This window comes from Eubalaena glacialis, chromosome 8, assembly GCF_028564815.1.
Source record: "Eubalaena glacialis isolate mEubGla1 chromosome 8, mEubGla1.1.hap2.+ XY, whole genome shotgun sequence".
Classification (NCBI taxonomy): Eukaryota; Metazoa; Chordata; class Mammalia; order Artiodactyla; family Balaenidae; genus Eubalaena; species Eubalaena glacialis.
Genome location: NC_083723.1, coordinates 91,940,793 through 91,954,200, shown reverse-complemented (window position 1 = coordinate 91,954,200; position 13,408 = coordinate 91,940,793). Strand labels below are relative to the sequence as shown.

The window sequence follows — 13,408 nt, the reverse complement described above, 5'->3', positions numbered from 1 at the left end:
GCCGGTGCATCCTGGGAGTTGTCGTCACCGGGGATTGTGGGAAGTGTAGTTTAGAGACTCCGCCCCGCTCGCCATTCCTGTAATGGCTGCTTCCTGGAAGGTAATGTACGAGCTTGTCCCCGAAGGCTACTTAGATTGCCCAGAGTATTTGTAAAACAGGGGGCAAATTTGTACGTTGCCGGGCCAAAGCAGGGATTCTTTTTAAAGTCCTACTATCAAGTCCTCGAACGAACTTGTTTTTTTGGTTTTTGGGGTTTTTTTAGCTTTTCCTTTATAACTGACCAACTTTTAAATCTAGTTCCCCTGCTTGAACAGAACTGTCGTCGTTAGTTATTACCCATTCTTCTCCCTTACGTACAACCTCCCCGCTCTGCACTGACTCTAGCTGCCGCTTTAAAATAATAATAATTAATAATGTGCGATTTTTTAAATCCTGCTACGCCCCTCTGATAATAGGCGCTGTCACGTGGACCCTCTTAGCCTCAGCATCCTGAACTGATAGAATTAAACAAAAACCGCTTTCTTTGGTAAGTCTTACTATTTCCCCCACGACTTCACAGAGTTATATGTGGTTTGACTTTGCCAGATTTGTTTGCATTTCCTGGATGGGAGAGACCCTAGAAAAATATAATTTTCATTCACTAGGATAGTTTCCAAGTTAGTATCTTGTGCCTCTTCTGTCTTTTCTTGTTCTACTGTTCATTTTCTGTTTTGTTGATTCACACGGTGTTGGCGTTATAGAGTGGGGAAAAATCGCTGGAGTAGGGGAATTATCATGAGAAGGGGCGATTAGCCTCAAATGATCATCTTTAAGTACCATTTACTTCCCTCAGTTTCTTCTACCATAAAATGAGGAGATGGGTCTGAATATAATTTATAAAGTCTCTGATTTAAAAGGTTGTATGAACTGTTATTTGTCATGTATTCATACTGTCATTTGAAAAGGTAGGAATTTTTAATGGTTCCTTTTTGTTCCCATGTTTTAATTTCTAGGAACCTTCAGCCTTTAAGAACCAGTCACCTCAAGATCTCAACATCATGATCTCAGTTTCAACACAATTGTTCCTAGTCCTCTTTTCATTGCTTCTGGTGCTGCCTGTTGTTGAAGCAGTAGAAGCCGGAGATGCAATCGCTCTCTTGTTAGGTGTGGTTCTCAGCATTACAGGCATTTGTGCTTGTTTGGGGGTATATGCACGAAAGAGAAATGGACAGATGTGACTTTGAAGGGCCTCCTGAATCAAACCTTGCCCTGAAAACCTTTGTGCTATTGAGGTTCAGAACTGAGTTTTGGTGTCTGAAAGTTCTCAAGAAACAGTAAATAGGGTAGCTTCATAGTCTTGGTTATTTCCCTATAAATAGGAACAAATTGATATATTATGTTAAATGAAAAACAAAACGTTTTTTTCACAACAAATAATGCACTGAAAAATGCCGTCTGTAATTTGCATTTGCTAGTTAGAAAGAAGGTCAAAGAAGTGAGATGGCTGAACTTTGCATAAGTAATATTTCATAGTTTCAGAATTCTCAATAGGAAGAAGAAAACTCTTGCCCAGAATCCTAGGAAATTGCCACTGTTTAGTTATAATCACTGCCTCCTGCATCACTGAGGAGTCTTTTCTCCATATTTTTAATGCATTTTTGTTTTGTTATCTCCCAAGTTAATATTGTACCTAGATATTAAATACAGTTGGTCAAAAATTAAAACTTATCTCTTTGTGGGGGAAAAAGTTTAGAAAATGTATTCAATGTATCTAACGTTGAAATGGAGAAAAGATTTAATGTAAAAAAATACTTTATATTGATATTGAAATGCAGAAGAGATTTACTGTTGAACAAAAACAAAAAAATCTTTATATTAACTGCTAACATCTCCATGGTGAGAAGTACTATATTAAATATAAACCCACTATGTAAGTTACTGTGTGGTGTTTATTTCAGACTGTTTTTATCTTTGTGTGAACTTTTTATAAAGTAAGTGGAGAAGAGTAGGATGCCTTACCTTAACTGATCACACTAGCTTGTAGAGATACAATCAGTGAAAAATGAGAAATGGGCAGCATCAAGGGAGGGGAGAGGCCTCTGGTAGAGAATCCACAGATGCAGAAGGAAAATGTAATGGCCTATACTGATTTACACACAAGCCAGATGAGGTGTAATCTCCCTGACCTTGCTACTTAAGGTGTCCTCACACCAGCAGCATCACCTTAGGACTTGTTAGATCTGCAGAATCTCAGGTCCCACCCAGACCAATTGGATCAGAATCTGCTTTTGTTTCAAGAACCCAGGATAATTTGTATGCACATTCAAGTTTAAGAAGATTGCTCTAACTTGTTTGAGCCCAAGGATCACCCAAAGCACTTGATAAAAACTGTTAGATTCTCAGGTTCCTCTCCTGGTTGCACTGTAGTAATTGTAGGTTGGGGTCTGGAATTCTATGTTTAACAAGGGTCCCCAGTGATTCCTTTGATTGTGTAGATGCAGCCAGCATAGAATTGTATGAGTAAATCAAACTACTATAGGGTCTTAATGAAAGCAGGTAGTCAAATTTTTTCCTAAAATAATGCATTATCCAATCTCTAGCTCTCCAGGTAACACTGGGAGCCTTAATTTTGATCAGAAAACAGGCAGCAGCAATCTGAAATCCTTACTGTGCATTTCTCCAGGTGTGAGCAGACCTGGATTGCATGAGGGATTTGGTAGAGGGTACAAAGAGTGAGGGACAGCCACACTGTAGACAGAGAAACCACACGGATCTGTTTTTGTTATAGTTGTTTTTTCACCAAAGAAAACAGTAATAGTTTTTTATTCTGAGAAATTGACTGTTATACATTGTGTAATCAATAGAAATTTTTTTTAATTTTTATTGGAGTTTAGTTGATTTATAATAGAACTTTTTTACATGTTTTTTTTTGAAAGATGGAAAAAGGAATGCAGATTGCAGGACAGTTTGTCCTATCTCTTATAAAATACCAGCCTATTGGTACTGATGTAGAGAGGCTGCTCCTGCTTCCTTGTATGTCTGAACTTTTCCATTGGCATTGGGAGAAATCATACCTAAAGTACATTTTTTTAAAAAACAGGAAAGCCTGTTTTTGTTTTTACTGGAGGCTCAGGTAGCACATGACAGTTCATAAAATGGCTTCAAGGGTAGGGGAAATCTAAAGTACATTTTAAATCACGGTGCATTGGTTATTTAGTCACCTATAGGTACTATTTTTTAAATGTTCAAAATAAGAGTACAGGCAAACATTCTTTGATAAACCTGTATTTCCACAAGTGCCTAGAAGAAATTAGAAAACTGCCATTTTCCTATTTTCTCCTTAAAAGTAGAGAATTATGAGGTGGCTTTCAGGAATTTTGATGTATATGATGGGGAATACCTTCTCTGTTTTTAGCTCTTTTCTATCTAGGTTGGATTATATAGTTTTGCCTGAAAAGAGCAGAAACTCTTAATGGTTGCTCTTAACGTTTTGGGGGCCACCAGCTCCTTTGAGACTCTGATGAAAGCTATGGTCCTTTACCTAGAAAAATGCACATACACGCTGGCATTTTTTTAGATTAATTTCAGGGAGTTCACAGAACTGAAGCCCATCCAGAAATCCCAAATTACAAATTTCTGCCCTTTTATTTCCTTTTTTTGAGGTTCTTTCCAATTCTGAAATTCCTTGATTTGCTCTGAGGGATAATACCCGCTGTGGAGCAATTACAGGAAGAATGGGATTAGCAAATATCCCCTGCGTGCCCAGCATAATTTGCAGATAACTAGTAAATGCTCTGTACATGTTAGCTTGGTTGAGTCTGGTTAAAAAGAAGACTAATAGCTGAAATCAACAAGGGAAGCGCTGGTAACCAGCCTATTCCTCCAATGCCAAAAATCAGTGCGTTTCCTGTCATTTCTCTGGCTGCTTTCAAGATATTTTTTCTCTGTTCTTAGTTTTCAGAAAGTGGTCTATGGTATGTCTTGGCATAAATATCTTTGGGTTTATCCTGTTTGGGATTTGCTCAGCTCGAACCTACAGGTTTGTGTCTTTTTCCCAAATTTAGGTAATTTTCAGCCATTATTTTTTCAAATACTCTTTCAACCACATCTACTTCTTTCCTTCTGGGACTCCATCTGCCTTATCACTGCCAGACAGAGGTAAAAGTCCAGAGGGAACCTCATTACTGTTCCCTACGTGCCCTCCTCTGACCCTGCAGGTGGGGTGCCTTGTGGCTACTGGGTGGGAGTAGGAGTTCAGACTCCGCATGTGTTCTCCACTGGCCCATGGCCATGTCTAAGCACATTGGCATTTCTGGGTTGCCACCTTGTCCAGTACCTAGTCAGAGATCTATGAGGCAAAAAGAAAATCTAGAGAATTCACCACCGTGTCTTCTGGTCCTAAGGTCCCTAGCCAGTCTGCCTTCTTTCTACCTTTCAGAATCTTATGTTTGTTTTATAAATAATATCCAGGATTTTTAGCTGTATTTAGTGGGAGAAATAGGAAAAAAGATGTTTATTCCATCCTCCTGGAAGCACAAGTCTCCTCAGTGCGTATTTAAAGAGTGGAGGGATTAAAGCACCAGGTAAATGATCGATTCAAGGAATTTTACTCACAGACCTTTGTCCTAGGATCGCTCACATCTACCCTCCCCTTTTCACCCATCCAATAATATATTGTTTATTCCTGTCTCTTACCCAATAAGCGCAATCAAGAATGCAGGAGAGCAGATGAAGTTTAAAAAATGAAATGTATCCATATTTTGTCTCAGCATTGAGAGTGCAATGGCAGCTTTTTGAAAAACTATCAAATATACCACCTGTGAAGGAGCCAGCCAGGCCCAGGAAATCTCAGAAGCTACACATCACATGCACCTTCACCCTCTTAGGCTTTCTAAGCTCTGCAGAAGCTTGTCAAATGCCATTTCCAACCCTGAGTGTAGGAAAAGTGATGTAGCTATATAGCCTGCAGCACATAATGAAGGGAGAATTCTCTGCATAGGAACCAAACCATCTCCCTCCCAGAGACACACATCAGCCTCTTTGATGGTATCACAATAGTGATTAAGAGCCCAAGCTCTGGAATCCAATAGATCTAGATAGATAACCAGATTCCATCACTTAAAATGTGATCTTGGACAGGTCACTTAATCTCTTGTAAATTTCTGTCTCCCTATCTGTTAAATGGGGAAAATAATAGTACCTGCCTCATAGATGGGTGAGGAATACATGAAATAATTACTGTGAAAGACTTGGCATGCTGGATGTTATTATAATTGGTATTTGGAGATATTTTCTAGACATAAGGGGGGAAAAACCTACTAGCATCAATTTTGTATTTATATATAAAGAAGACATCTTTAGAAAGTTACGTAAACAAATCCCTTATTAAACAGTTCATTATATTTTAATTTTGACATTTTCTTTGAGTCTGTTTTCTTTATTATAGTTTTCCCCTCATCATTCTAGGCTTACAAATTGCTATAACTCAAAGACATCTGTGAAGAAAAGAAAATTTGGCTTCCCTAAGTTTCCTCAAGCCTTTTCTGTACCTGAGTCTCCCGAGGAAAAGAAACAGGAAAAAAAGAAAGAAAATAATTGAATCTGTTTTAGTAATTCCTAACGTGCTCAACCATGGGTCTTTACTAAGTGACATAATGAAAGCTTAGCAGCAACTGCCCAGGTCATTTAAGGAGATGCAAGGAATTTGCTTCTCTCTGTTCAGGAAAATAGAAGATCTGGTCCATATTCCACTAGGAAAAATACTCAACATATCTCATCTCATTAGAAGTCATAAAGATATAAGCACCATAAAATGTGTTTAATGTTGGTTTCCTACGTGGGGAAGGTAGAGAAAGCCCTTATATTGACTTACGAACCCCAGACAGGATTTTTATTCTTAGGTGAGAATAGGTCCAAATCAATAAATATGTGTGCAGAATAACATATTTAAGGTTTTTTTCTAATTTTTAGTAACTTCATTTTTCTAAATCGCTTCTGTGATTAAGTAATATACACCTAACATCTAAATGCAAAAGGCAGACCAGAAAGATATGACTGCTGTAAAACACTAAAATGTGGTTTAATTTCTCATTGATTTGTAGTATCAGAGCTACAATACCCCTCTCACACATTATTTCCACTGAATCCACTATATATGGGTGATTAAAATTTTGAAAATATTAGTTAGCTCTTGATAATCTGAAATGAAGTTACAAAATTTTATATATAACAGGGTTAATTATTTTTAAACGGCTAATCATGAAGCACTTCGTTAAACATTGGGATTATAAATACCATATGTCTCAATATTAATCAAGATAATTATGCTCTGGATAAATGTGCATAAATCACTTAACAAAAGACTTTAGAAGCAGGCATGAGCACCAAGAACAGAAACTATACCATATTCTATTTCAGATGATTTGTCAGAACAACTCTTTTGCCACAAAAATTACCAGGGCATTGCAAAACCTACATAAAACCATTTTATGGGCCCTGTGACGACATGTGCACACTTTCACTTGTTTAATCAACACTTTTCAAGACATCATCAGTACAACTTAGAAAGAAATTAATCAACTACCAGGAGATTGACCTTGAGCCAATAATTTAACCTCCACAATTTTTTCATCTGTAGAATTGTCACTAATTTCTAAAAGACTTCCTAGTGATAAAAATGTGTGGCCCCATATAGTTTTCCTAATTTCAAAAATAACAAGATCTAATGTGTTAAAAAATATTGTAATTACCCATTTTCATATGGCAGCATGAGGAGCTGATTTCCTCTTTGAACTCCTCAGTGAAAACTGTAGTCTAGTCATTTGGTACATTTTTGGATTTCAATTTAGTGAAGCAGGGGCAGCTCATTTTCTGTACTGAATGAGTATGATTAGGGATTGTCTCAAGAAAGAAGAATAAAAACAAACCGTAGCCCTGCCATTCCCACTCACAGCAAACAGCCCACACACTAATTGAAGTCGGCCTGGCAGGATCCAGGAACAAACAACCTTGAAGTTTCGTGCGCTCAGTCCTTTATGGCACTACTGGTGAGACTCAGCTAATAGACACCATCTTCCCCGTGGCCAAGACAGACACTTGAAAGGGTGTGTGGCGCCTTCCTCTCCCTCACACTCCACATCCAGTCCATCTCTAAGTCCTATGGAACCCACCTCGAAATTATGCCTAGGATCCACCCACTTCTCTCCATCCTCAAGGCTTCTACCCAAGTTCAGACCACCATCATGATGTGGATGAGATTCACAGCGGAACCCTACCTTGTCTTCTGACCTCCCATCTTAACCCTCTGCAATCTTTTCTAAACACAACAACCATGGTGAACTTCTTAAAACACAAATCTGACCCTGTTACATACCAGCTCAAAATTTTTTAGCAGATTTCTTAAGTTTTATGAAATCCTTAACAAACCTTAGCACTGTTAATCTACCCTTATTTCCTCTCCTACTTTTCCAGTCTCTTCTATGTCCATGACCCTCAACCAATTTCACACTCTAGCTTTCAGCCACACTAAGCTATTGCCTTCCCAGAAAGCACCATGTGTTTTCCTTTCCTCTCTCTCTCATTCCCCCCACTTACCCTGCTCTCTTCATGTGCATGTTCCTTCCTCTGCCTGGCCTAGTTTTCCCAGTTTACCTGCCTTATTCCTAAAATCTTAGGCTTGGACAGCACTTCTTTAGGATGTCTTCCCTGACCCTTCCTCTCTGAACTACGCAGACTACAGTATGCTCACACAGCATTCTTTACATCTCCCATCAGGCACATACCACCCTCTATTTGAATCTCTGTCTACTGTATTTCAACCAACCTCAACCCCATCTCAGGATTGTAAGTTCTATGAGGAGAGGGACTGAATCATTAAGTCACTGTTGTATTCTTAGTTTCTAGCACAATGCCTGGCAAATAGAAATTGCTGCTCCATCTTTTTTAGAATGAATATATGATACAGAGTTAATGTAGCAAAGGGTCACCCCAGCCCAGGATACACAGTGGATCATGGCACCCTCTCACTGGGCCTCTGTGTGCCCTTAATGTCCTCAGTACAGTGCTACCAACCTTTCAGATTTTGCCCAGGACAGGTCTGAGATTCACTGCAAGATTTTAACATTTTCTTGAACATCTAAATTATAATTATAGAACATGATTTTAGTAAGTTTTAAGATACAGTCTAGTTAGTTGATCTGAATGATTGCAAACACTTTATAATATCTTGCATTGTACACACGTTTAATGACTTGTTTTAGTTTAGAAATGACCCACCATTTTGAAACACAAGATGTTTCCTGTTTATTTCTCATTCTCTTATTCCTACTCCAGCAACACCAAACTACCTGAATTACCAAAATCAAATGCCTTGCCATGCCTCCATGCTTATATTTCATTTGCTTTATAAATGTCATCTCCTCCGTGAAGTCTTTCCCAAAAGGAGTTAATGATATCTAAACTCCAGAGTCCATAGCTCATTGTTTATACATGTAGTATTGCGTTTCTTATAGTCTTGTTTTACGGTTATTTAGATACTTATTGTCCGTTTTGTACCACCAGCCCTACCAACCCCTCCCCTTCCCATCGACCCCTGCCCCTGTCACCTTTATCTCAAATTTCTTGAAATCAAGATTGTGTCTTTTTATCATTGTAAGTACTAACATACCTTGTCTATACTGTTAGAGGTTTCAGTAAATACTTATTTATTTGTACATTAAATTTATTTCCTAAATAATCTTGAAGAATTAACACAGCATTGAATAAACAAGTCTATATGCTGAAAAAGGTATGATATTGAAGCTAATATAATTGCTTTTTAATAATACTGCAGGTTGGGAGTTTTCTTTTTACACACAAATGTGTGAACTCTGTCTATCTGAAAGCAGTTCATGTTTACTCTAAATGTCATCCATTGAAAATCATCCACTGTGAAGTAATCACAAGACAGTTGTCAACACACTGTAGTTCTTAGATGATGCTACCATAGGTGATGTCAAAGCCTACATTTCATTCAGATGAGAAGCCTTTATCAGACAAAAATTTAAAAAGAGAAGAAAAGATAACTGAAGCTCAAAGTCCTTCTACATTTCCAAAGATGACTCTCAAATAAAGAGCCCCAAATAGGGTTCCACTTTTCACCCTTAGCCATGGCAAATGGATCATGTAGGCACTCTATGATTCCGCCTTGCTGTTATGTTGGATCTTTCACCTGGGCCCTATGACTTTCCCCTTCTGAAGAGTAAATCAATTCAGTGCCCAGGTATGACTAAAGGTACAAAGAAGCAATAAAATTCACCTTTCAAATATCAACTTGATCATCCAAATGTTTGGGCCTCTATAAAATAGTTCTCTTAGAAAAATGTGGACTTAATTTCATTGATGCTTCCATTACTCAAAGCATATTTGGCCTGTGACATGCTCCTTCGAATATCCCCAACAAAGGGAAGACTTTACCATTGAGCATTTGGTTTTGGAAATGAGCCAGAAGTAAATCAGTGCTGAGCCCTGTGAATAAGGTAGGTGACCAGAAATAGAATGAACAACCACTTGAGATAATTCTCAAATTGTCTGAGAGCTTTGTGCTCTCACATTTTACACTATTCTCACTTTTGCAGGCCACCTTCCACAACATAAATTTAACAAAACTGTGGTAGAGCACACATACCATTTTGTTTTCCCAGCATTTAACATTTAAGTATTTAATGGATATTTTAACAACCAAATAATATTCCATCCCATACATTTGCCATCATTTATTCAAAATCAATTCTTTAAATAATACTGGACATGTCAGTGCTTTCCAACATCTTGTCATTTATTGATAACACTGCTCTGCAATAAGCAAAATAGGCAATTCTTACCAGTTGCCAAATAGATATTCATATCCTTTGAACCAGCCTAGAAATTGACTTTTTTTTTAATTTAGGTAGAGTTGATTTACAATATTATACTAGTTTCAGGTATATAACATTAGTGATTCAAAATTTTTATAGATTATACTCCATCTAAAGTTATTATAAAATATTGGCTGTATTCCCTATGCTATACAATATATCCTTGTAGCTTATTCATTTTAAATATAGTAGTTTGTACCTCTTAATTCCCTACCTCTATCTTGCCCCTCTGCCCTTCCCTCTCTCCACTGGTAACCATTAGTTTGTTCTCTATATCTGTGAGTCTTCTTCTGTTTTGTTATATTCATTTGTTTGTTTTATTTTTTAGATTTTACATATAAGTGATAACATACAGTATTTGTTTTTCTCTGACTTATTTCACTAGGCATAATACCCTTCAGATCTATCCATGTTGTTGCAAATGGCAAATTTTCATTCTTTTTTATGGCTGAGTAGTATTCCATTGTATATATATACCACATCTTCTTTATCCATTCATCTATTGATGGACAGTGCAGTTGCTTCCGTATCTTGGCAATTGTAAATGATGCTGCTATGAACACTGAGGTGCATGTATCTCCAAATTAGTGTTTTCATTTTCTTCAGATACATACCCAGGAGTGGAATTGCTGGATCATATGGTAGTTCTATTTTTAATTTTTTGAGGAACCTCCATACTGTTCTCCAGAGTGGCTACACCAATTTATTTTCCCACCAAAAGGGTTCCCTTTTCTCCACATCCTCGCCAGTATTTGTTATTTGTGGTCTTTTTGACGATAGCCATTCTGACAGGTGTGAGGTAGAAATTAATGTTTAAATATTAATTTTTAGGTTATAATTCAATAGACAGATATACGTACACAAATGTATTTGTAAAGTATCTGTTATCTTAAACCTCTAAAGAAGCCATGTTTTCTAAAATGGAGGATTGGGGAATTCCCTGGCGGTCCAGTGGTTAGGACTCCGTGCTTCCAATGCAGGGGGCACGGGTTCAATCCCTGGTCGGGGAACTAAGATCCTGCATGATGCACAGCGTGGCCAGAAGAAAAACAAACAAAAAAAGACAATCAAAAGTGGAGGATAATTGAGGTTACTATACAGTATTGTACCAGATATGCCAGAGGTCTAGGTTTATAAAAGACTGTTTGAAATCTAAGTGTGGAAAGAAAGGTTTCTACCCAGGGAGAAAAGATAACAAATCTCTTATTAGAGAAGAGGCCCAGAGTCATTGTGTACTTTTATAATAAGCAGTCTATAATTGGGAGCACACGAAGTGAAAAGAAAAATCATCATATGTTCTTGAATATTCATTTTCAAGATTATTCTTATTGTTTTCATAATTGAAATAAGCATTACTTGTCCAGTGATCCCTACATTTATTATTGTTAGTGGTCAATAGTAAAGATAGCTATCAAGAAATCATATTAATTTGATCATTATTACAACAATGAACAGCAAACCACACAGTGAAGTGTTTCTTTCCTCAGTGTTAGTGCTAAGTGACAGAAGTTTATGGCTAAGAAAGGCTGTGTGATATAATGAAAAGAGCAGTAAGTGAGGAGTCAAGGAGATAAGGATCCCAGTTCTGGCTGCACTGCAAACAGGCTAGAGGTCACTGGGCAAATCACTTACAAGTTAATGTGGGCCTCATTTTCTTAATGTGTAAAAGGAAAATATAAATGACTAGGAATGGTCTACCCAACATATCTATTCCACTGACAGGAACTTCAAACAAGAATTCCTCTTTGATGGAGGATGTGCAAAGTGAAGGAAGGCCTTGGCAAACAGGTTACCAGAAGTGGGGCCAGCCTTGAAAAAAGGCAGAAGTGGTTCCTTGATAGACGACATGATTTAAGAAAAGCCAGCAGGAAGCACCCAAAACCAAAATGCCTCTGTTCTATACACCCTTCAATATTTTTGTGATACCTGCAATTCCACCGTGAATGATACCTCTCTTCTGGGTCTTAAAGGCCTAGAGGTATTCTGGCTGAGTCTACTGAATGATCACATGACGTGAGGCTGCATCTTAAGCTAAAAACAAGAACTTCCAAGTGGAAATCCAAATTGGGATTAGACTCCTGAGACTGAGACTAGGAAGATGAAGGATAAGGTTTCCAGAAGTGGGGAGGGGGCTGGGGTGGTCAATGCCCCCAGAATATATAGACAATTATACCATGTGACTGAGGATTGGCCCTGCTTAAAAGAAGGTTAACTTTTGCTTTATCATCCATTAAACTAATCGTGTCAATCTAATAGCAATAGTCTTAAAAGCAGAAAACTTGTCTTTTTTGTTTTGCATTATTCTAGAATACCCAAGATAAAGCATAAAACATAATGAGCACTCAATAAACATTTGAAGACTGACTCAAGGACTCTGTCCATAGAAAAACCGCCAAATGGTTTAAATGACAAAATAAAGGATTTCATAGGAAATATAATCTACTTTGGTAGCCTGGCAAAAATCAAGTAGAATCAAAATAAAATTCAAATTAGTAGCATTACCATAAAAATATAAAATCAAAGCAAGAAAGGAGCATTTCATGATTTTATACTAAGTTGGCTGTTGCAAATTTGTTTATATGTTTTATTTTTCTAAATAAAACTGGCATAAAATGGTTGCTTTCATGTTTTTTCATGTGAATGGAAGCACTCTTCCAAATAAGAGGTTCCCCTCCTACCTCAGGCCTGGTAAGGGAGACTACATCTCATTGTACTCAAATGACAGAACTCAAAAAATAAAAGGAGGCAGGAAGGAAGAAAAGGTGGGAGGAAGGAATGAAGTTATTCTATTTAAGAGAATCCATAGTCATTTTAAAGATCTTTTACTATAATGAATAATTGTATGGATAAAATAAATTTTCACTTACGCTTTTATTTGCTGTAAAAGCAAAAAAAAAAAAAAAAAAGATAGATACTTGGTCCAATTACAAGGCTGTTACAGTGCCTTTAAGAAGAAAGGCTGGTTGTTTTGTCAAGGGAGCCTCAGGGAGGGGCTGAGAATGGTGGGACTGTTTTCCTCATACCTCTCTGCTACTCCTTTACTATCTTAACTGTTTTGTCTTGCTCTTCTGATGCCTTAATGTTCATTCATTCTTCAAGTCTCAGACTTTGGCCTTCTCTTCTGCCCATACTCTTTCTTAGAAAATTCCTGTCTCCATATTACTTCATTCAGAGTAGGGCCCCAGGGCTTCCATTTTGAGCAGACAACTCCATATGGCTAGCTCTGACTCTCCACACTCCAGTTCAAGACTGACTAGCACTTATCAATGACGCCATGTGAATGGCTGGCTGTTACTTTACGTTCATTTGCTAAAATGAAACTTATCTTCCTGTCCAAACTGAATGCTTTGTCTGAATGGTTTCTCTCTCTCTCTCTCCCCCCGCCACCCCCTCTGTGTGTGTGTGTCCCCATCAATCTACTACCAGCGAAGTTTGAACTTGTTCTACTCTCATACCCAGGCAATAATTCTGATCTACCTTGGTTCTTTCTCATTACAATTCTTTCCGTTGACTGTTCTGTCACTCTAGTACTTAC

The 13,408-nt window shown here is 37.7% G+C and overlaps 1 protein-coding gene across 1 annotated transcript; it reads left to right on the top strand.

The window, feature by feature from the left end:
* Positions 1–83: 83 nt before the first annotated feature.
* SMIM30 (small integral membrane protein 30) lies at positions 84–1,838 on the top strand. Its single transcript, XM_061197953.1, has 3 exons — positions 84–100; positions 457–527; positions 994–1,838. The coding sequence occupies exon 3, from the start codon at positions 1,039–1,041 to the stop codon at positions 1,216–1,218; it is 180 nt and encodes a 59-aa protein (XP_061053936.1). The 5' UTR covers positions 84–100; positions 457–527; positions 994–1,038; the 3' UTR covers positions 1,219–1,838.
* Positions 1,839–13,408: the final 11,570 nt, after the last annotated feature.

Coding starts and splice junctions, on each gene's coding strand:
- SMIM30 (XM_061197953.1), top strand. CDS start 1,039: ATGATCTCAGTTTCAACACAATTGTTCCTAGTCCTCTTTTCATTGCTT.